Source organism: Mya arenaria, chromosome 3, assembly GCF_026914265.1.
Source record: "Mya arenaria isolate MELC-2E11 chromosome 3, ASM2691426v1".
Lineage (NCBI taxonomy): Eukaryota > Metazoa > Mollusca > Bivalvia > Myida > Myidae > Mya > Mya arenaria.
The window spans coordinates 56352908-56379521 of NC_069124.1; the positions used below are offsets into that span (position 1 = coordinate 56352908).

Here is a 26614-nt window from a genome sequence, read left to right on the forward strand (position 1 = left end):
TGATATTTAATTATAATAGTAATTCTTTAATTATTTGCCAGATAAGAAAATAAAGAAAGGGAAATAACTTAGTTATTTGCTGAACTAGTGTTATTGTTCTTCCTCACATTGTGGTTATATAACCATTATATTAAGTTGAATTAAAATCCAACAAGTAGTTTTCAAGTTATGCTCTGGACAAGAAAAAGAGACAAAGGGCAATTACTCTGTAATAAGATGAAAGAGTGTTATGTTTTGGTATACTGCACTTCATCTCAGTGTGCTTTACCATGGTACTGTATATGAAGTTCAATTTTATTCCATCCAGTAGTTTTCAAGTTGAGGTCCGGAAAATAAAATGTAATAAAGGGAAATAAGTCTGTGATAGGCTGAAATAGATTTATAGTTCTAGTACACTGCACTTCCTCTCATTGTGTTTTCCCATTCTATGAAGTTTAATATAATTCCATCCAACAGTTTTCACGGTACTCTCCTGACAAGAAAGGTAACAAAGGGCAATAACTCAGTAATAAGCAGCAATATAGTTATGGTCCTTGTACACTGCTCATCCTCTCATTGTGCTGAACTATTGTATGAAGTTTATTAAAAATCCAACAAGTAGGAGGAACTGCAAAGGACTGACCGATTGAATGACTGACCGACAAACCTACCGACCACAAGGCAACTCCAACATACCCCCTTAAATTTTGTTTGTTGGGGGGTATAATGGTAAACATAATTAAACATAAAAAATGTTTTGTTTGATCTACAACACGTTATAAGATTACATGAGTAGCAAATGTTTATATTTGCACCGATCTGAAATTTAAAACCAATGATACTTTGTATTTTTCATCTCTTTTCAGTTGTATTTAAAACACATTAGATAAAAGTCAGAATTTGAAAAAAAGGTTTGAAATGAATGTGGTTCAAATACAAAAAATATGCAAACTACTTTGCTATCATGGTGATTTCATTACTCATTTAAAGGCAGCTGCTTGCCATGAGAATATGTCACATACCTGCTAAAAGGCAGAACAAAATCCCACGTTATCAATTTTACCACCTTCTTAGTGACAGATGCTATAAAAATCTCAGGGTTCATTTGCAGATGACTGATTGAAATGAAAACAAAAGAAAAACAATAGCAACTCATTCTGGTGTTCCCATCAGAAAGCTGTAATGAGTTGGTATTAGGTAGGTAAACTTGGTCAAAACATTGGCAGATGTTGGATGAAGTGGTCAGCTTTCCTGGAAAAACAATAGCATCACATTTCTGGTGTTCCCATCAGATAGTCTTAATGAGTTGGAAAAGCTGAAGAACATTTGGCCAAAACATTCCAACAAGTGTTGAAGGAAGGGGTCAGCTTTCCAGAAAAAACAAAAAGGCAAATTGGTTGTTAATTAGAAACCATTCATCATGTTTTGGATATCACTGGCATAGGAACAGGAAAAACAAGAAAATTAAAAATCTCTTCTGCTACTTGGAAGAATGAGATCATCCAGTCATTGTTTCTCTTTTTCAATCAAAATGCATAACATAAACTATCATGCTAAGTTGTGATAATAAGAGCATATCACTCACGAAAGTTATGATTTCCCAAACTTTTGCTTATGAAGATATCATAGATGATTTCTATTACATAAGGACGCAAAAGAATCACCATAACAATTGCTTGTGGTGCTATAACAAATATACATATGGACTCATAAATAAAAGTATTTTGACTTCTATTTACAGAAAACATTATGAGTCCATCCATCTGTAAAATGGTCCCATAACTTTGTTTAATATCCACTGCCATTCCATGACAGCTAAAAACAATCATACTGAGCAAGTAATCATGAGATTTGCAGTCACTTGATGTTGGCCAAATCAGGAGTCTTACGTATATCACTGTTGGAAATGTATTCCACAACACTTTGCATTTGTCAAGGCTGAAAATAAGATAAATTGAAAGCGTTTGACTCTAAAATATGTGTCAAGTGTATAAAATTATTAGAAAACGGCCGTAGTGCAAGAAGTGTTACCAAGGAATTTTACTGTGGCGATACTGACAGTCAAACCTGGATTAAATGGCCACCTGTCTTAAGCAGCCAGTTTGACCTTTTCCAAAGGGTGGCCACTTAATACAGGTTTGACTGTAAGTAACTCCTCTGTTTTTAGGGACTGCTCCTGAATGAGGCATACAACATTTTGAGAGACTTCCTTTCTAGAAATATGAAGACAAAATGGCACTAAATCATCATAGAAATTGAAACACTCTAAGAGGGAAAAAATTCAACATATTGGTTCCCATTCCCCTCCGGTAGGGACAAATTGTTTTAGACAAAGTGTGAATCATCTAGCAGGCTAACTGAGGTCTGGGGAAGGCTGGATGTTTTTAAGCTTAAAGAAGAGTGATAACTTAATCCACCCCCTCAAAGTATTGGTTCCCCACCCCCTCTGGTGGGAGACAAATTGTTTCTGACAAATGGTGAAACATCCAGGCCCCAATTTCTCGAAACTTCTTAAGCTTAACAGGCTTAAGTCGCTTATTTCAATTAGCCAAAATACATACTGAAAATGGATTTCGATCAATGAAAAATGGTTTATTCTGATAATCATACAGATTATTCCTACATAATTTCTAAAATTTCTTGAAGAAGTAAATATAACACATTTTATAGAACAACAAAAATAGTGAGATTAGCTTAATCCTGTTATAAGGGACTTAAGAAGTTTCGAGAAATCGGGGCCGGCAGGCTAAAGGAGGTCTGGAACAGGCTGGAGGTCTTTTATCCTTAAGTGGTTGCCTTTGAACACTTGAAAAAGATGGGGTTCAAAGTGTATTTGTGTGGGTCATAATGTCAGAGCTTTTAAAATGATATATTTCATGCGGTCTATAAAACATTTATATCAAGGCATCATAATGAAGTAGCAAGAGAGGTCAGTATGACATTAGCAGAACAACCATGCTGGCAAATGAAACACTTAACTGGCACAATACATGTATATAAAACAATTAACATTAATTGCTTGAAACACCAATTTTTTTTAATTTTACTTTGCTTTAAACCATATATAATCTTCTGTACATTTACCTTCAATAGAACATGACAACTTCATTTGTTAATCTTTTCAAACATCTCTCACATCAAACAAATACAATTCAATTTCAATGCAATACAAAAGTACTTATGTTATATTGATGCTGCGGTTGTAATTTGCTTTTATCTCAAAATATTTTAATACTTTTTAGCCTTAACCAACACCCATTTGAGTTATCAATAATATTGTTCATTAACCACATAATGACCACATAATATAAACCTTACACACCTTCAAACTATGTTTATGACTTCATTTACAATAGTCATTGTAATTACAATGAAATTGCAGATAGATATGAGTTTATTAAGATTTAGGTCTAAAAAGTTTCCAGCAGAAATGTTTTCCAGGTTGTTTCAGAAATATCTGAACTATTATTTAAACAACTGAACTAAAACTGGCTGAGGCATTCTTAATAATGCTTTCAGACATGGAGAACATGTATTATTTCTTATCTTAAAACTCTAACTTTAATAGAAGCCATGCCTGCTGGGAGCAGAGCCATCCTTGTGTTGTACGCTGGTTCAATTGCCACAGATAGTGTCAAATCCTGTTTTCTTTCATCCCGCCTCCCCAGGATATGTAAATCATGTGTTCTTTTCATCACTCCAGTGTCAAAGGTGGCCAAATTTATAAAAATAAATTTGATATCAGACAATTATCTGAAACTTTTTAATCTCTTGAACAGATTTTGATCCTTTACAGATTCAAGATAGGCTTATGAGATGATTTATAAGTGATCACGCTCATACATCTGGATACACTTTGTGGATTGACAAAAGCTTTTGCCAGAGTTGACAGGCCTCCCATGGAAACTCATTTTTGATACAAACATTACCTTGATGAAACTCAAAATACCTTCTACCACCAACAAAGCTCATGCAGGAACATTAGACTATTATGTTTGCAAGTGTTTGAATGGGTTTATTCCAAGTTTATGGTCAAACAGTTGTTTCTTGAATTGTTTTAGATAGAGTATGAGTGTTTATTGCAAGGTTATAAATTTACCCATAAGACCTTGGCACATGGCAGCATAGTATGGTCCCTAGGCAAAGAAGAATTGACATTCTTTACAATTGCAATACATGTATAACTAAAAGCGCCGCAATGCAACGAAACCAGGTTTTTGTTATGGGCAATCAGAAATTATAGCCAATTAATTTGTTGTATGACTTGTTACCCAATAAATTAAGAAAGTTTTGTTTTTCTATAAATCAACAGAAAAATTAACTTACCTTGTAAAATATTCTCAAAAAATCAGTTGTCTGCTTTTTGAAAAAAAAACTTAAGTTTTTAACTTACACTCAACAAATCAAGTACTTTGACCTTCTTCCCCACCCTCAAAAGCGAGTTCAATCTGCAGCTTCATATAAGCTATATTCACACTAAGATTCATCACTATCCATCAATTCTAACTAAGTTGTTGGGCAGAAAAACATTTTTCTATTTTTAGGAACAGTGACCTTGACCCCACCTCCCAAGCTAGCTCTTCACATAAGCTACCTTCGCTCTTCCCATAAACTACCTACACACCAAGTTTCATCAATATCTATCAATGCTAACTAAATTTATTGGGCAGAAACCATTTTTCTATTTTTAGTAACAGTGACCTTGACCCCACCCCACTCAAAAGAAATTCCAAGCTTGCTCTTCACATAAGCTACTAGTACCTACACACAATATTTCGTCAATATCTATCAATCCTAACTAAAGTTATTGGGCAGAAACCATTTTTCTATTTTTAGTAACAGTGACCTTGACCTTAGCTCCACCCCCCTCAAAAGCAATCCCAAGCTAGCTCTGTACATAAGCTACCTACACACCAAGTTTTATCAATATCTATCAATGCTAACTAAAGTTATTGGGCGGACACCATTTTTCTATTTTTAGTAACAGTGACCTTGACCTTAGCCCTACCCCCCTCAAAAGCAATCCCTAGCTAGCTCTTTACATAAGCTACCCACACACCAAGTTAAATCAATATCTATCAATGCTATCAAAAGTTATTTGGCAAAAAAACATTTTTCTATTTCAAGTAACAGTGACATTGACCGTAGCCCCTCCCCACTCAAAAGCAATCCCAAGCTAGCTCTTCACATGCTACCTACACACCAAGTTTCATCAATATCTGTCAATCCTAACTAAAGTTATTGGGCGGAAACCATTTTTCTATTTTTAGTAATAGTGACCTTGACCTTAGCCCCTCCCCACTCAAAAGCAATTCCAAGCTAGCTCTTCACATAAGCTACCTACACACTAAGTTTCATCAATATCTATCAATGCTAACTTAAGTTATTGGGCAGAAACCATTTTTCTATTTTTAGTAACAGGCGACCTTGACCGTAGCCCCTCCCCACTCAAAAGCAATCCCAAGCTAGCTCTTTACATAAGCAACTTACACACCAAGTTTCATCAATATCGGTCAATGGTTACTAAAGTTATTGGGCAGAAACCATTTTTCTTTTTTAAGTAACAGTGACCTTGACCTTAGCCCCTCCTCCCACAATATCAATCCCAAGCTAGCTCTTCACATAAACTACCTACACACCAACTTTCGTCAATATCTATCAATGCTAACTAAAGTTATTGGGCAGAAACCATTTTTCTATTTTTAGTAACAGGCAACCTTGACCTTAGCCCCTCCCCACTCAAAAGCAATCCCAAGCTAGCTCTTCACATAAGTAACTTACACACCAAGTTTCATCAATATCGGTCAATGCTTACTAAAGTTATTGGGCAGAAACCATTTTTCTTTTTTAAGTAACAGTGACCTTGACCTTAGCCCCTCCCCCCTCAATATCAATCCCAAGCTAGCTCTTCACATAAGCTACCTACACACCAACTTTCGTCAATATCTATCAATGCTAACTAAAGTTATTGGGCAGAAACCATTTTTCTATTTTTAGTAACAGGCAACCTTGACCTTAGCCCCACCCCCCTCAAAAGCATTCCCAAGCTAGCTCTTCACATAAGCTACCTACACACCAAGTTTCATCAATATCTGTCAATGCTAACTAAAGTTATTGGGCAGAAACCATTTTTCTATTTTTAGTAACAGGCAACCTTGACCTTAGCCCCACCCCCCTCAAAAGCATTCCCAAGCTAGCTCTTCACATAAGCTACCTACACACCAAGTTTCATCAATATCGGTCAATGCTTACTAAAGTTATTGGGCAGAAACCATTTTTCTATTTTAAGTAACAGTGACTTTGACTATTTTTCTATTTTAAGTAATAGTGACCTTGACCTTAGCCCCTCCCCACTCAAAAGCAATCCCAAGCTAGCTCTTCACATAAGCAACTCACACACCAAGTTTCGTCAATATCTATCAATGCTTACTAAAGTTATTGGGCAGAAACCATTTTTATTTTTTTAGTAACAGTGACCCTGACCTTAGACCCACCCCCCTCAAAAGCAATCCCAAGCTAGCTCTTCCCATAAACTACCTACACACCATGTTTCATCAATATCTATCAATGCTAACTAAAGTTATTGAACAGAAACCAATGTTGCCCGCCGGCCCGTCCGCCCAACGACAACCTCATTCTAATAACCCAGTTTTCGTTGAAAACCTGGTTAAAAATAATGGGAAACATATACAGAAGCAGATGCTGCATCCTTTGATGAATTTGAATGTGCCAATATTTACAGTTGAAATATAAGTGTGCAGCTTATTTTAATTATTGGTGTCATCTCTGAGTGAGCTTAACCCAGTAGATGGACATTACAATTGTGAGCCATCTTGATTGATAAAACAAACAAATTTTTTTTTCATTGAATCCAAATATGACAGTCTTTTTGCAGTTATTTCTGTAACATAAAGAATAAAATATTTTTCAGCATAAAAGAGGGACTAAAATATGGTTGATTATGATGCAGCCAGTTTCAAGCTGAGAAATTCTCAGTTACTTATTAAATTTAGCGCCATTGGATTTTTGAGATAATCATAATTTTAGTAGGAAAATGCATGTTTTGCATAGGTTTTGCACTCAGTTACATCTTCTTCAGAGGGGGCGAGGGCGATATCATGAGAAAATGATGGAAGGTTGTGTTTTCAGTTAGATTTAATACCTTTCTCATTATATTGCATAATCCATGTTCAAATATACCTGTAATATTAGGCTGTATGGAGCACAATGAATTGAGGATATATGCAATCAATTCAAAGCTATATGTTTTTTGCTGGTCAAATTATAGGGAAAAATATATAGTATGAAAATTTGTTACATTAGATATAATTTTACATTTTTATATTTTATTGTGCATTCTATTTAAATTGTGTATTCTATTTAAAGACAACAAAATATCATGGAGGAAAGTGCGTCTTGAAAAGATAAGAACTCCACAAAACACATGCTTGTAAATTTCAAGAAGTTTGCATAAGCAAGAAAAATGTTCATTGATGACAAGTGGATTTACATTCTCAGAAGATGCAGTCAAAAGATAGAAACCTCATCAATCTACGTTCACCAAAACATACACAATATTTTGAAATATAATGAAAAAATCTAAATTACTGCCAAACCCCAATAAACAGCTGATAGGCAGATGGCTTGACATTCAATACATAGGTATTAAAGTGCATGGCGAACAGGTAAAAAACAAAAACAATTATAAAATGTATTGAGTGTATTTTTTTTATAAAATTGTTTCAATTAAGATGTGGTTGTCTAATGTTCCCTTTAATGCTGAAACTTTATTATCAAAAGTTCATTTCCATTTCCATAGGGAAATTATAAATTAATTGCTAGAATTTCATCCCCGCCGCCCCCTCTTTTTTCTGTCACCTCATAAATTTTTATTGACTCAAATAAGACAAGAACAGTCCACAATGCAACAAAACCTGGTTTTCATGATGCAGTTCCATGAAAGATATCCATAAAGTTTTCCCTAAATATAAAGTTTGGTCAAGATTTGTCAACCCTAACTAAAGTTATTCTGAGTGAGTGAGTGAGTTTCAATTGTTTTTCTATTTTTAGTCACATTGACCTTGACCCTAGGGGCCCCAAGTGCATACCTGTGAAAGGTCTCCATAAACTCTTCCTAAATACCAAGATATTTCAACCCTAGCCCTAAAGTTATAGTTTCTCTATCTTTGATAGCAGTGACCTTGACCCTAAAAAACCCAGATGCAATCACATGGAAGGTTTCCATTATAAACTCTTCCCAATTTAACTAAGTTTAGTCAAGATATGTTAACCATTGCTAAAGATAATTTAGTTTTAATCATTTTTTCTTTTTTGAGTAGCCTTTTACCTTGACCCAAGGGACCCAAATGCAGTCCCATGAAATGTCTCCATAAACTCTTCCTATATACCAACTTAAGTCAAGATATGTCAACCTTAAGTTAAAGTTAGAACAGTTTTTTATTTTTAGTAACACTGACCTTGACCCAAGGGGCTCAAAACGCAATCTCATGAAAAGTATCCATACACTCTTGATTAATACCAAGTTTAGTCAAGATATGTCAACCCAAACTAATATAATTCAGTTTCAACCATTTTCCTATTTATAGTAACAGTGACCTTGACCTTAATCCAAAGGGTCCCCAAACGCAATCCCTTGAAAGGTCTGCATAAGTTCCTAAATACAAAGTTTGTTCAAGATAATCTTTATGTCAACCCTAACTTAAGTTTAATTCAGTTGCAAAGGTAAGTTTGACACCACCAGCCCAGCTGCCCGCCCATCAATCACCTTTCACTTTGTGAAAACCTGGTTAAAAATTTAGCTGGGCTCTGTATTTGCATATCTGTCCAGTACCAGCAGGGAATGACATTTATTCATACCAGCGGGTGTTGATGTAAATATTTAATCAACTGTAAAGAAGAAGAATTGTTACGATGCTGTTCATGGCCCATTTTGAAAAATGTATATATGGTCCCTTATTCAATAAGAAAGACCATGAACAGTATTCAACGGTAAAACAGTCATCTAAGAAAAAAATATATAATGTCACACCTATATAACCCATGGACATTTAAAAAAATGATGAAAAACTAATTAATTTATATTGGCCTAAACATTTATACCTTTATAATACAGCTCTAAATTTGGGCATACATTTTCTTGGGAAAGTTCAAGCCAACTATAATCAACAAGCAATTTATACCATTTTATATTCCTGAAGAACAGTGCCGTCAAACTCCTCAAAAGTTACAAAAGCTTTAATAAAAGCTATGCAATAGATCACAAATCAGGCTGTTTTATTTTCTCCTGTGTCTGGAGTTTGGAGCCAGAGTTCTTGGAAAAACATGAAATTTCCATAAACCTTAAATATTTCACAATTGTTTTAAGGCAAACCTTTGTCTGGAAATCACAATTTTTCATTATCTAAGTTCATTCCTAATTCCCTAATAGAGTGAGATGGCATTTCTCTTCTATCAGAATCAGATCATCTGGAAATATATTAGAATTTGGACTATTAGACAAATTGGTATATTTTCTGGAAAACAGAAAATGAAAGTCAAGAAATCCTTGGTGTACAGAGTTCCTAGACAGAATGGAAATAAATAATATTGACAGTAATTATTTTAGAAATCAGGCATCATCAGAGCACAAAACATCAAAGTCAGGCACGGAAATGCAGCTAGGAAGTAATGTATGCCTTATCTAAGACTCACTCTAGATCCAAGAACAAGAATCTGAATTATGAAGCTATTGCAGTATCCTAATTCACAACAATATTTCCACAGAACAGATGGAATGGGGAAGCAGGACTTGGAAAAACAAACCAATGTTTGCTCAGAAAACATATCAGACTCAGAGTTCCAGGGGAAAGTTGAAAAACATCCAATGTCCCAATTCCACAAGGGATCATGAACAATACTGAGTGCTTAGAGAAAATAAATATGACAGAGAAAACATTAGCAACAGCTATCTTCAAGTTCATGATAAGCCACCAAAAGCTGTTAATGTCTTAATAATACAGATCTAACACATGTCATTAAAAGGAGCAACAAAACCATGAACTAACAAAATCTTTGAGGTATATTGAGTTTCAAATGTTTGGTATTCAGATACAAACTTTCATACCCAGTAAACTATCTGCATTGAAATTAAAGTTGAACTGAGGCAAAATTATTGGTGACCAAGGGATGAAATTTCAGACAAAAAATATTCAAATTGAATCATGTTCAATCAGTGAAGGTAAACATGTAGGAATATAAGCCTAATGCCAGCAGTTAAAAAATTCACATCATGCCATCCGACTTATAATAATCCCCAAATTTCCATAAACTTAGGTTGCAGCAATTATGCCAAATATTTTGCATCCTGATAATCAACCTTAACTTTATTACTGATAAGCCAGGCAGCATGCTCCTAGATCAAACCCTAAGCCAGGCTCAGGAAGAGATTAAGATGCCTGAAGTCAATGGTGTGTCTCCATCAGGGACTGTTTGCGATATGCCACCACAGTAAGTCTCCTGCCAGGACTGGCACATGCATACAGGGCAATACAGGTAACCCTTTATTAAAAATACAGGAACCAGTCTGAAATTCAAGACTGAGACTGGTGAAGGTGTGGATTATGGTCAGGCTTTAACTGCCAGAAATTTTGAACATATAATATGTAATAAATGTAACCCTTAAGTGATGCTATTTATATCATTACAAGATGCAGTTAAAAGTTGCCTCAGGAGCGTCTGTGGTTGCAACATTTAACAGCAACATCATTGTGTTTTCCACTTAGTTGTTAGGCTGCTGATCATTTTATTCATATCATGCTAACATCATTAGGATTTCATAGAAATCTCACTTGAAATGTCTAAAAATCATCATAGCAATCATGACTCCCTGCAGAGGTTGATTAACAGGTATGTCTGAAACACAATGTAATGTTGCTGGGTGTACTTGATTGTTGTGCCTCCAGGGAGGGTGTATCTTCTGAACTGGCTAACCTGGTTCCATGTCTACACCGCCATCCAGTAATCACAGGCTTCAGGTTTGCATGTAAAAAAGGATGGTTGACAGACATTGAAGACACCAGACCAAAGTCAAGACCATGTTCTGAAACTATACAGCCAATTATATCCTAGTGCGGATGAATGGCACTGCAAACATTATAGACAGTATAACTGCTGTAAAACTGAGATGAAGAAAGATCGAACTATTAGAAGTACAAACCAAATATATTCGACAAAGGTGACAAAATGTCTAAAGAGATATTTGGGAATCATTGAATTAATAGATAGAACAATATTAACAACAGCAGGAAAGGGAACACAGTAAACATACAGGTAAACTAAAGGAGCTTTATTGACAATTTATGGGATTGTATTGTGTTTAAGGAAACAAGTAAAAACAATTGAACAAAACTTTAGCAAACCAACAGGAATGGACTAGAGTGACCTTACTACACTAGCAGACAGTGCTGATTCTGAGCTACACTTCCTAAATGAAATCAAACGGTCCATCATCTGAAGGTTTGCAAGTTTGGAGAAGGGGTCGAAAAACAAAACATCATATGCAAAAACTATTGTCAATTGTTTCTGGCTGGGGTGATATAGCGCTCTGGAAATGAAAGACCGACAGTTGCAGTAAGAACTGAACAACTTAAAAACCAGATATATTACAAGCATTCATTGATAGGCATTTTTATATAAATTTTCAAAACGCAAAAGAGAACAGAGTACAGTTATGCAGGTATATTATGAGCTTCTTGAGAAATTTAATGGGTTGTTTACAGTAATATAATGAAACAGAAGCCAAAAGAAGTACAACAAAATTTAAGTACACCAATGGAATTTTTTTTATGACAGTGCAATAATGCCAAATAATATTCATGTTCTGAGGTTTTGCACACAAAAAGTCCTAATTACTTCCAGAAAGGCAGATTCTACAGTTTTTCCTGGAGCTGTATTTTCAAATGCACCGAAATAACTTTTTTCTGGATACTGCAGAGTTCAGAGAGGGAAACTCATGATCGAGCCACACAAGAAGGGCTGAAACTAAAACCATTGGAGTGACTGCAGAATTATTTTTCCGTCTTGCCAATCTGTCAGGCTTTCCCCAAGGCTTTCCTTATGATATGTCGGAATAACACAGACAAAATGTGTCACATGTCAAAATATGGAATTTTCAGCCAATGAATTGCTTTTGCAGATCTTCCTAATGTCAAGTTAGTTCCACCAATGGTTTGTCTTTTTATGACACAAGTTTTACCAGAAAAAAGTTTTTTTTAACTATTGAAAATACTCTAAAGTCCCTGCCTGCATGCCAAGTGAAGGAGTCTAAGGAGATTTAAATGCCATTCCCTTTTTGAAAGTATGTGCAAGATGCATGCATCTTCCTGTTGCTCAGAGCTAATAGATTGTTCATATCTTTCAACAACAAATGCAATCCCTCAGTGTCCATTTTAATGGTCAATGCATCCTGGCAATAGGCATAATGGATGTAAATGTCCATACTGGCTGTCAAAGAAAATTGTTATTGCCACAGAATACAAGCCATTTGTTCCACTGCTGCCAACAATAAATCAAGTAAATGTTTCTGCAATGCTATAAGAGTATTCTCTTCTTAGTCTGAGGTGATTTGCACTAATAATTGAAAGTAAACATAGCAGATCTTCTGCCAATTTATAAATGCAAAAAGATGATTAAAACTAATCAAACAATGACCTAGTTGAAGTAATTCAGATGTTTTAATGTGAGAAATATACACAATGACCAGATAGGTCCAGATATAATGAGAGAAATAATCACACAATGACCAGATAGGTCAAAATGTAATCAATGTGAGAAATAATCATAAAGTGACCAGAAAGGTCAAGAGTCTCAAATGCAATGGCCAGATAGGTCAAGATATATCAATGTGAGAAATAATTACACAATGGCCTGATAGGTCAAGGTGTATCAATGTGAGAAATGATTACACAATGGCCAGAAAGGTCAAGGTATATTAATGTGATAAATAATTACACAATGGCCTGATAGGTCAAGATATATTTTAATGTGATAAATAATTACACAATAGCCAGATAGGTCAGGTGTATCAATGTGAGAAATAATCTCACAATGGCCAGATAGGTCAAGATGTAATAATGTGAGAAATAATCACACAATGGCCAGATAGGTCAAGGTGTATCAATGTGAGAAATAATCTCACAATGGCGAGATAGGTCAAGATATATCAATGTGAGAAATAATCTCACAATGGCCAGATAGGTCAAGGTGTATCAATGTGAGAAATAATCACACAATGGCCAGATACGTCAAGGTGTATCAATGTGAGAAATAATCACACAATGACAAGATAGGTCAAGGTGTATCAATGTGAGAAATAATCACACAATGGCCAGATATGTCAAGGTGTATCAATGTGAGAAATAATCTCACAATGGCGAGATAGGTCAAGGTGTATCAATGTGAGAAATAATCTCACAATGGCGAGATAGGTCAAGGTGTATCAATGTGAGAAATAATCACACAATGGCCAGATATGTCAAGGTGTATCAATGTGAGAAATAATCTCACAATGGCCAGATAGGTCAAGGTGTATCAATGTGAGAAATAATCTCACAATGGCCAGATAGGTCAAGGTGTATCAATGTGAGAAATAATCTCACAATGGCCAGATAGGTCAAGGTGAATCAATGTGAGAAATAATCACACAATGGCCTGATAGGTAAAGGTGTATCATTGTGAGAAATAATCACACAATGGCCAGATATGTCAAGGTGTATCAATGTGAGAAATAATCACACAATGGCGAGATAGGTCAAGATATATCAATGTGAGAAATAATCTCACAATGACCAGATAGGTCAAGGTGTATCAATGTGAGAAATAATCACACAATGGCCAGATATGTCAAGGTGTATCAATGTGAGAAATAATCTCACAATGGCCTGATAGGTCAAGGTGTATCAATGTGAGAAATAATTACACAATGGCCTGATAGGTCAAGATATATTTTAATGTGATAAATAATTACACAATAGCCAGATAGGTCAGGTGTATCAATGTGAGAAATAACCACACAATGGCCAGATAAGTCAAGATGTTTCAATGTAGGAAATAACCATACAATGGCCAGATAGGTCAAGGTGTATCAATGTGAGAAATAATCACACAATGGCCAGATAAGTCAAGATGTATCAATGTGAGAAATAATCTCACAATGGCCTGATCTGATAGGTCAAGGTGTATCAATGTGAGAAATAATTACACAATGGCCAGATAGGTCAAGATGTTTCAATGTGGGAAATAATCTCACAATGGCCAGATAGGTCAAGATGTTTCAATGTGAGAAATAACCACACAATGGCCAGATAGGTCAAGATGTTTCAATGTGGGAAATAACCATACAATGGCCAGATAGGTCAAGATGTTTCAATGTGGGAAATAACCACACAATGGCCAGATAGGTCAAGATGTTTCAATGTGGGAAATAACCATACAATGGCCAGATAGGTCAAGACGTTTCAATGTGAGAAATAACCACACAATGGCCAGATAGGTCAAGATGTTTCAATGTGGGAAATAACCATACAAAGGCAAGATAGGTCAAGATGTTTCAATGTGGGAAATAACCACACAATGGCCAGATAGGTCAAGATATATCAATGTGAGAAATAATCTTACAATGGCCAGATAGGTCAAGATATATTAATGTGAGAAATAATCTCACAACGGCCAGATAGGTCAAGATATATCAATGTGAGAAATAATCACACAATGACAAGATAGGTCAAGTTGTAACCACATAATGACCAGATAGGTCATGATGTATCAATGTGATAAATAATCACACAATGGCCAGATATGTCAAGGTGTATCAATGTGAGAAATATGCAATAAATGGCCAGATATGTCAAGGTGTATCAATGTGAGAAATATGCAATAAATGGCCAGATAGGTCAAGGTGTATCAATGTGAGAAATATGCAATAAATGGCCAGATATGTCAACTGGTGTATCAATGTGAGAAATATGCAATAAATGGCGCTGCAAATATAATTATGTACTATTAATACCCTTTCTTGAACTGCAAATACAAGATCTAGAGCGAGTAAAGGAAATTGGTTGTCGCCCCAATTTATTGAACAGACAGTGACATTGGAGTAGCACAACCATAACAGGGCTTAATTGCAAGAGGATAATGAAGCACCTTCTCTGAGATTGTATTCCACACATGTTGTATAATTATAATTAGTAGAATTGGACTCTCAGTAAGGAAAAGAATGACTTATGCAAGTGAACAAGGCCGTAATGTTTAATTAGTCAAGAATAGGCAAGTCAGGCCTAAAAAAAAATACATTTGGTTCGGGTTACCCGACCCTACCTACGGAATAGGCGCCGACCCTACCGTTTTTATAGTCAGTTTGAAAAAAAAATGAAAAACTTTTTTTTTTAATTGCTTTTCAATGTGTAGTTCAAAACCTTAAATGCTTATTCAGGAGATAACTTTAACACCATTCTCCAATGATGAAAATAACATTCTTACATAAAGCCTAATACAAAAAAAAATAAAAAAAATTAAAAAGCCTACCTACCCTACCTATTTTTGAAAAGGATGTAACCCTAACCAAACAATTTTTTTTTTTAGGCCTGAGTACTTCTAGTATATTTATTGCAGTGGACTGCTTGTATCATCATTTTCTTGAACTGGGTCCCAGGTGTACTTGCTAAATGAAATATCTCTTAGTTACACTTACACTGAAGAGATTGAAAACATATTTTTCAACAATTCAACCCATATAAAGCACCTTACACATCAATAATCCACTAACCTTGATCTGTGACCTTGAAGAAGAAGCTGTCACTGGTGGCGTTTTCCCCAGGGGAGAGGATGTACTGGATAAGCCATGCATCTATATCCCCTGAAAATATAGAAGACAAGGAATGAGTTGCTTTAGTTTCTTTTGAACTCATATGACTAAATTTTGCAATATCAGGAGTATAGTTTTTCTTTAACTTTTTAAATGCTTAATGTTTCATAGACATATATTTATTCATTCAAACAATTTTACAGGCAACAAAACTACATTAAATTTATTATTTAATAAATATTGGATTGCAAACGAATATTTGCATATTCGAATATTTGATTTTGGTATTTGAATGTCAAAATCGGTATTCGAATATTCGTTGTTTTTCTATTTCCTGCATGAATAAATAAAATAATAAAGCTTTTTGTCTGCAGCTGTGTTCTTGTGGATAAGTTCATTTTTTCTTGTTTTTACAACCATTGGCCCCTATAGTGCCAGATGTGTGAACGGGAAAATGATACACTGCATGCACGTCATTATGTAAATGTCAATTAGGGGCCCTGTTGGGTATTATATAAACAGTAAACCTATAATTTACAATATCGGCTATTAGAAAAGTGACATCCAACCAGTTTAAATGATTTTCGGTACATTTAAATGACCTGATGCCAGATATAAGGATTCAAGTAACCGGCCTTCATTCCAAGTGCTGTCTAGTCTGCCAATTAAGCTGTGCAATATTGCTCAAACCACCATGATGATATGAATGACATGTGCCTGTAAATTGTGAACACTATCTGCTATTTGAACTGTTTTCCATGTATCAATATAACATTCATGCTTTGAAATGTTAATTGTATAGTATAGCAATTTAGGATATATTTTTTGTATTTTTGTACAATAGCTGAGTTGATATCCACTTATTAGTACTTATAGTTCCTGTTGTTTTTTTCCTTAGTTTAAAAATATTTAGTAAAGGATTCAATTGCAGTGAGGCTGGATGTAATGCAGAATATCATAAATATCATCAATCAGGTTCCCTTTTCGGGGACTCACCCGTTGAAGCATAACGTCATTCAACTGCGTTAAGATCTTTGCTGATATATCTTCGTCTTGTTTACATATAAGAACTTAGTGGAATTGCAATCGTGCAATTTTGATTTTAATTTGCTTAAAAATATGTTGGGATTTTTTCTAAAAATGGGGAATTTCAGAGACTTAATGCTATAACACAGGGTTCGTCAGAAACAGCTTTGACAAAGACAGGTTAAAAGACCCTGGCTATTACTAAAACAAAAATTAATAGTTTACTACATTTTCAAAAACATTTATTTTTGGAAATCAAATATAATTGAACGAAAAAAAATACTGAATATTTGAATATATCAGTTTTGCCATTCATTACATCCCTTACTAATTAATTAATGCTTGCACCAGGTTCTCTTAAATATATATTTAATCATTAAATGAAAAATAAACAGCATGCATTATTTAAGGTAATTTATCCATGGCTGTAAAACAAATGGCATAACTGCAAGAAGTTATATATAAATAAAATCCAAAGCATGTTTATAAACCATTTAAAACCACTTTTATGATAATTGCAACATGCAGCTAATTACGAAGGTCGTTATGAACATGATGACTGCATCTGTTGCTGATTTTAAAGCACAACAAATCTTGACACATAATTAAAAACACATTGATTTCTTTTGGAAAGAACAATTAAAATAAGATGCATTTGAAAAATCTCTCCATGAGGGAAAGCGAACAGACAGTTGGATGCATGGACAGCATGTTTTGAATATGCACACATTCAGTAACTTCCGGGTCATATCCTTTGCGGCCAAAATTGCAGCCCAGTTTAGCCTATAAGTGTGACCTTGACCTAAGAGAACGAACACAAGTTGGCGCAACATATATTGCCCTTATGAACTGAACACATGCGCCAATCACTTTAAAATCCCCGTCCAGCATGACAAAGGTACAGCTTGGACACCAATTATGCTGCTTACGTATATCTGCATCATTCCATAACAATAAATCTCAAAGTGTGACCTTGAACTTTTAAGTAGGGTCATAGGTCTTGCCTGCAACAAACCATATTTTTTTCTGAACACACATGCATGCAAAGGAATTTTAAAATTCCTCCCTGCATGACAAAGTTACGGCCCAGACACAGAAAACATGAAGGAATTTGATGGACTGTGTGATTTGAATACCCCAGCAATTATAATGTTCCATGCAAAATTGCCCTTTCTTGCGCAAATTTTTTACTTGATCATAACCTATGGAACCATACTAGGATAATACAAACAAAAACAAGTCACATGACTGGTGCTCCCGTATTGATGTATCGCATAAATATTTTTTTCTGAAACAATAAAGGTTTTCACTTATTTCCTTCAATCTCTTTGGTCACCAATGTTACGGTAATCAATTTTCGATCGTTATGCTCAGAGTCCGCTCTTCTGGTAGCCTTTTTTACACTATCCATTTGAGCACTTTTGTGAGGACTATTTTTATATAAAATGAAAACAGAAAAGACAATAACGCATGCACCCTGCTAGTCACAAGTGAAACCATGTGACAATTAAGCTATTGACTGAAGCTATAAACATAATACTGCGTGTTTGATGGTTAACGAAAATAACAAAAACTTGGCATGGTAACTTATAAACCACTTATTTATCACATGATGTTCCTTGCTTAAGTGTTTTACAAACATTATGTATTTTTTTTTAACTTGATGTTGACGTCATTTCTCCCTAATAGTTTAGCACCAAACCATAATAAAATCTTCAGGTTTGGCAAGGAATGTGTCATGTGATATCAAGAATCTTAGATTTAATACGAAATTCATAATTTAGGCACTTTTCGATGATCCTACATCTAAGTGCATAATACTTGTGCAAAGTATAGTGATGTTCTATATCTAATAAAACATTTATTGCGGAATTCCCAGGATTGTAATAGGGAAGATCACCTGAAATGTCTGATGTACCAGTACTGATCCTGAAGGAAGGATCATGGCTCCCAGAAAATGTTACATAAATATCTTGGAAAGCCATAATCACATCTGGAAATGCATATCTAAACGCCATTTCTGGGACTAAATGTTCCTATTTTATGGCCTACTGTTGTTTAAAGAGATTCATTTAATATATTATATGATTAATGACAGAGGAAAATATTAAACACTTATGTCACTGTATGTGACAGTGTAATTACACAATTAGTGTAAACGTTGATGCCACTTTGCTGCTTTCATAATCTCCTGGTGGTAGTGGTGGTAGTGTTGGTTGTGTTGCTGTTGGTGGTGGTGTGATGATGATGATGATGATGATGATGATGATGATGATGATGATGATGATGATGATGATGATGATGATGATGATGATGAAACTTTCACTTAAACTTAAATGATTCTACCCACCCAAAGCTGAAACAGACAAAAAGCATCCGACAGATGCTGGTCCATCAATTAAGTTATGGTCCCTGCTTTAGACTTGCATATTGGTCACTGGTGCAATGTGTTTGAAGGTTAATGAAACTATCTTAAAATCTTTTTGAGTTTATGGCCAAGTTATTGCACCCTATAATGGTGCTTAATTAATCTCAATGGAACTAATATACAGCAACATTATAATTTCTATGGCCCTGCATGATTATTGTTTTTTGTATTCTAAGGTATATGGACATTTCAGATTTAGAGATATTTTATATTTTACTCTTGGAATGAAAGTGTCTGGTATTTGTTTGAAGTTGATGATGATACATGGATAGCAAACGTACAGGAATAAAAAGGCAAAACCTCAACAGAGTAAATATAAATAATGCACATTTCACTTTCAATATATGTCCCAAACATTTTCATGCCTTTCAATCAAAACCTTCTGGAAGCAATTAAACATCTGGAACTACTTAAGAGTCAACAAAAATTGTTTATGAGAAAATATCTTTTAAACCCTTGAGATCCAAATACCCCAAATATTATGGCAAAATGTCCACCAAAAAACAAAACAGACAACCAATATATTAAGATAATAAAATCACCTGCAGATACTGTCACTGACATGCGCAGCATTTTTTTTGCCAGAAAACAGATAACAACAGGCTTGTTAATAAAGATAAGAACTCACAGTTTTTCAGAGATTGTAATCTTGATGTGGCATAAACTTGATTTTTATAACACATTCCATGATATGACACTTACAAAAGCTAATTCTTATATTTTATCAGAAGAAAACATGGACCCAGCACTTTTGACATGTACCTGAAGGAGATATACCAGAAACAAGTTGTCTAATAAATTTCAAATATACCACTTTAACTAATAAAAATATGGAGTCAAATGTCAATCTTTATATGTATCTGTATGTGCTGATATTACTCCCAGTTGACATATATCTTAATAAGGAAAAAATATCTGAAAATAGCTTAAGACAAGAGTGCCACCAAGGGAATGCTAATGCTCATTTTTATTGTTGTTATTTAAGTAAAAAAGGGGGATAACCCAACAATTATTAAATTCAGAGTTATGGGCCTTACAATACAAATGCTTTTCTAGACAAGAGCGCCACTGAGGGAATGCCAATGCTCATATATACTGTTGTTATTTAAGTAAAAAGGGGGATAACCCAACAATTATTAAATTCAGAGTTATGGGCCTTACAATACAAATGCTTTTCTAGACAAGAGCCCCACCGAGGAATGCCAATGCTCATTTTTACTGTTGTTATTTTAGTAAAAAAGGGAGATAACTCAACATTTATTAAATTCAGAGTTATGGGCCTTACAATACAAATGTTTTTCTAGACGAGCGCCACCAAGGGAATGCCAATGCTCATTTTTACTGTTGTAACTTTAGTAAAAAAGGGAGATAACTCAACAATTATTAAATTCAGAGTTATGGACCTTACAATACAAATGTTTTTCTAGACAAGAGCACCACCGAGGGAATGCCAATGCTCATTTTTACTGTTGTTATTTTAGTAAAAAAGGGAGATTACTCAACAATTATTAAATTCAGAGTTAATCTCATTTTTACTGTTGTTATTTTAGTAAAACAGGGAGATAACTCAACAATTATTAAATTCAGAGTATTGAAATAAAATTGGGTACCGGTACACATGTAAATGAAAGAGACTAAAAGCATTTGTATTGTAAGGTCCAATACTCTGAATTTAATAATTATTGGGTTAATGTTATTTCAATTATTTGGGATGGTTTTAGACATAAAGACAAGACCAGTCTTCACGAAACGTGCCGGTCCGCAGGACATATCCGGCAAATTTTATATGGGTCCGGTAGGTTTTCCGAAAATGACGGTCTGAATGACCAACATATTTTGCGACGACTAAATAGGGAAAAGGTATTTGAAAGCGAAATGTCTATAAAAACTTTTGCTGATTATTTGCCTTTGTGGTAGTTACAACTGTTTAGATTGGTCCTTGGTTTGCTTCAAAGTACAATCAAAATCGTCGGCACTCAATTTACTTCGTCTGCAGTCAAAATGGCGACGCTTGGTTGAATTACCAGACGACCGAAAAACAGAAAGCACCTTAATGTCGGCGTCAATGTAGTATGTGTTTATATGTTGTTGTTTTTTTGTGAACTAAATAAGGAAAGCATTAAAACAGTTGACATTCATTTTTTTACTCTTTATGTATACTATGTAATGACATATTTGTTCGGATAGGCAAATTATTTTTCAGACAGGCAAAAACTTCCAAAGAATTTTTATAATTTCGGGAAGACTGCAAGACTAAAGATTGTTGCACGGCGACAACAACGACACCAAGGCTTTGAAAATACTCAACTTTCTTTCTTCAAAAACCTTATGAATTAAAGCTTAACTTGTTTTTTAAAAGGGTGTGGCCTTTCCAAAATGTTTTCCCCTTCCCCATGTTAACATCATTGCTTTATCAAAAAGATTTTCTCAAGTTGTACACCAAGAGAGAGGGAAATCACACAATTTCTATCAGATCTTATGTGTTGAAGAGTTGGCTATATTTTTGTATAAATATTTACTTTAATATGTTCAAGTTTCAAGTCTTCCCCAACCCCACCTATTGTCGAATCACATTCCAACCACTCTGTTAGGAGTCATGCACAAAACTTGATGAGATCAGTTCATCCAATCACATTCAACCATATTGGCTATGGTAAAATCTTGAAACAATTAACTTAAAACAATCTCTTTGCCGCCATATTATTACCGAACCAAAGAACCCTAAAAATTCTCAAGAATTATTCTCACAAAGAAATTCCAGCCCTTTAACTATTTTGACAATGCGTCTTTATTACTTTTTGGAAATCGTTTGCGCATTGAATTACATAATGAATAGCATAAAGTATTCAAGACTGGGGCTGAAAAGTTTTTTCAAGTTACATCACTGCCACATGTCTGTGACAGAACTCTGCATTGATTGGCCCTTTATTTGATGACAAACAGAAACTTGCACTACCATACAGCAACTGCATCAGCAATATATTTGATTAAGTGGCAAATAAATGCTGGATCTATAAAACACTTAAATATATTGATACTAATACAACAGACTTCAGAAATACAACGGCTCTGAGGCAGTCCTTTGGGAACCAGGTCACCATTTCAATTGCTATATATTTATATATGCAATATTAATGGACATTTAATTGACATGATACTAAAATATTTACTGTTACAGTTACAATGCTTAAACAGACCAATCAGAGCAAAGTATTTCCTGCACTGTATATTGTTTATTGGTTTACAATACTGAGTCAATTCCTAATATTGTGTCATGCCGTCAACCTATATGATCTACCTACCATCATAACAAAATACTACAAATTAAACAAACATATTCCCACTTGTAGTTGTTGATCCCTTGGAATAAATTTGTTTAATTTGTGACACAAAAACTATAATATTTATATGAAACCTGATTACATCTATCATTGGTATACCGTTACTGAACAAAAGTTTATCCATTGAAATCCATCGGTTTTATGAATAATCAAATGCTCTGCTTCTCCACCAATTGTCATGTCAATTGTGCTTGAAGTCCTTTCTGATTCTCTTAAAGTAAAAAATCAAGGTCCAACAGCATGGAACTATTTAGTTTATGAACCACATACATTTGTTTTTTCCTTCGATGATTCCAGGAAAACAAAAAAACACATAAAGAACCCATTGTTACACATGAGGACCTGTGACAAAACCATTCAAGAAGTTTGTTCATAACAGAAAGACAATTGTGCAGAATTCCATACAATTCTCATTCAAAAGTGTTTATGAGCCTCATATTTTTATTGGCAGTATAATTCAGTGTCATGTTTAATACAAACTAATTAACACAAGACTGGTGTACATTAATTATCTTTGAATATGACATTATAGGTGCCAAGTTAGGTTTTGTATTACTTCTATCATCCTGAAATTGTCAGATGCAGCACATATCATTACTTTTTGTTGCTAGGAAATACTAACAAATCATCATCACACAAAGCAAATTTACCACAGAACACCCAATGGGAATGGAAGTGCCAACGATTTATCATTTTGTCAGGTTCCAGATAATTGATAACTGTAATGTATGTGCTGTCTATGCAATATCAAAATTATCAGCTAGCACACCATGAGATGCCCATTCAAATATCTCATTGCTGGTTAAATGCTGAACTCTCAGATTTGACCTGTTCAAGTAAATAGACTATAGGCATCCTTAATGTAGCATCATCCCTGAAACCACACGTGTTGATGCTTTCTTGACAATAGTGGTCATGTTCTGTTTATAACACTTAAAAGTTCTTGACAATGATACTGATGGCCTCGGTTTTCAACTCTGACAATGATACTGATGGCCTCAGTCTTCAAATCTGACAATGATGCTGATGGCCTCGGTCTTCAACTCTGACAATGATACCAATGGCCTCGGTTTTCACTTCTGACAATGATACTGATGGCCTCAGTCTTCAGTTCTGACAATGATACTGATGGCCTCGGTCTGACAATGATACCGATGGCCTAAATCTGACAATGATTCTGATGGCCTCGGTCTTCAACTCTGACAATGATACTGATGGCCTCGGTCTGACAATGATACCGATGGCCTCAATCTGACAATTATTCTGATGGCCCAGGTCTTCAATTCTGACGATGATACTGATGGCCTCGGTCTGACAATGATACCGATGGCCTAAATCTGACAATGATTCTGATGGCCTCGGTCTTCAACTCTGACAATGATACCAATGGCCTCGGTCTGGGAATGATACAGATGGCCTCGGTCTTCAACTCTGACAATAAAACTGATGTCCTCCGTCTTCAATTCTGAAAATGGTACTGATGGCTTCGGTCTTCAGTTCTGACAATGATACTGATGGCCTCGGTCTTCAGTTCTGACAATGATACTGATGGCCTCAGTCTTCAGTTCTGACAATGATACCGATGGCCTCGGTCTTCAATTCTGACAATGATACCGATGGCCTCGGTCTGACAATGATACTGATGTCCTCGGTCTTCATATCTGACAATGATACCGATGGCCTCGGTCTGACAACGATACCGATGGCCTCGGTCTTCAACTCTGACAATGATACCGATGGCCTCGGTCTTCAGTTCTGACAATGATACTGATGGCCTCGGTCTGACAATGATACTGATGGCCTCGGTCTGACAATGATACCGATGGCCTCGGTCTTCAACTCTGACAATGATACCGATGGCCTCGGTCTGACAATGATACTGATGGTCTCGGTCTTCAACTCTGAAAATGATACTGATGGCCTTGTTCTGACAATGATACTGATGGCCTCGGTCTTCAACTCTGACAATGATACTGATGGCCTCGGTCTTCGACTCTGAAAATGATACTTATAGCATCGTCTTCAAGTGTCTTAAAAATGGGCCAAATTCATTTGCAAACAGAGGAATAATAATGTGACACAATCAAGTAAGTCTTGGTAAATTACAAGAATAAATTTAACAATTAGTTTTGTCTGCAAGAATCATTATGGTGAAATAGGAATTTCGATTCTTTTTCAAACTTGATTGAAGGGATACAAAATGTCAGGTGCATATAAAATGAGATGATTTCTAGATAATGGTTAAAATGTCTCCTCGATTCCAAGGTATTCGCACCTCAGTGTTTGCAAAGATGCACTTGTCTTTGATTGGAAGCCAACTTCATTCCAGGAGATGCAATCAATTCAATGAAAGAGAAAATATGCAGTATTATCTTGATTTTCAATTTACTTTCAATTTACTGAAGATATTGCAAAAAGTTTTCAAAATTGAACAGCGAAATTATGCCATTTTTAAACAGGAGGCAATATCATGAAAAGACAAAAAACATTTTTCTTCATACCTGGGATTTAAGATTATTACAGTTTTATTTTACATTTTGATAGTTATCTTACATGAATGTCTTTTTAATTATGCCATGATGCTGATTCATCCTTAAATAATTGTTTGTTTGCAAAGGCGAGACTTACAGAACTTCCCCCATTTGATGATTTTTTTCACCCCCTGGAGTATTTGTTTGGATTTTTTTTCCAAAGCAAATTAAGTATAGCCTGATAATTCCTTTCCATAATTTCTTTGCTTTACTTTCATTCATCTGTTGCTGTAATATTGTTAGCGCTTGAAATTTCAGGCCAGTAATCAGACAGACATCAGTGTGATCCTTGTGGCTTTCTTTAAACCCTTTTACATTATGTTCTGCATGATTGATTGATTCCCCAGTCAACGACACTATTATGTTAAAAAGTTGATCATTAAAAATCAATGTGTGAAATTAGTACTCACAAATAGAAAAGAAATTAAATAAACAATAATGTACACATTATACATGTGTATGACACCTTTTGTTAAAACAATTTTGTATGTTGTTCACTTATACGGCCTCGGCAGTCATATACACAATCGCAGGAAAAATAAAATACTACGACAGGAGCACCTTGAAATACAACTGATGGACATGACCTTGAGATGAAATACTACATTGGGAACACCAATGGATATGGCAGTTAATTGGCCTACATGTCTGGTTATGTTTTGGATTCCAGCATCAGATCACAGCTATAACCTAGCATAACACAGCTATAACCACAGAGATGGAAGCAAACACATATGAAATCATATGATGGGAGTATTGACAAACATGGAATGCTATGAAATAAGCTTACGAGAGTGGTGGTAAGGACAACAAACATTGATGATCCTTAACCTAAAATTTTGCTGTTCTCTGGTTCATAGAAAGCATATAAAATTCTGCAATCAAATAATAAAATAAGGATAGCCTTAGCTCAGAAGATGAACAAATTGAAATTGAAAAATGCAACAGCCCAATTATTGTTTGCCAAAGAGAAATAAAAGAACCGATGGCTGTTTATTTTGGCTGAAGTCTGATCTGCAATTCCCGGTACTGTTTTGACTTCTAATTGAAAAAGAATTGTGTGTACACTTTCAAAGCAGGGGAAATGGAAAGTGGAAATGAAAATGGCAGGAAAATGCTGGTCTGGAAAGAAAAGCCTGGAGGCTTTCAAGGATTGTTTTGAACAACTCAATATACAGCAATTGAGCTACAGAAAGAAACATTCTTCAAATGGTTACTTGAAATATTTGAAATTGAACATGCTTTTCCTTCAATAGTATACAGCATATAGTATATACAGTAGTTTTTTGGACTTATTTAGGTTCCTAGACAAGTCCAACATGATAACAAAAGATCATGAAGGTCAACGTCTTGAGCCAGTGTGTTAAAAAATATGACATAAACTTAGGGAGACTTATTTTTAGGAGTCAATAGGAGTGACTGCGCTATCAAAGAAGGCAATAAGCTATAT

The 26614-nt window shown here is 35.0% G+C and overlaps 1 protein-coding gene across 1 annotated transcript in view; it reads right to left on the reverse strand.

Annotated features, from left to right (window-relative positions):
- The window catches only part of LOC128227783 (extracellular matrix protein 3-like), an 86739-nt gene that overhangs the window by 33799 nt on the left and 26326 nt on the right, over positions 1-26614 (reverse strand). The window contains exon 2 of the mRNA XM_052938632.1: positions 15800-15889. Within this exon, the coding sequence (XP_052794592.1) occupies positions 15800-15889 (90 nt within the window). The remainder of the gene's footprint in view (positions 1-15799; positions 15890-26614) is intronic.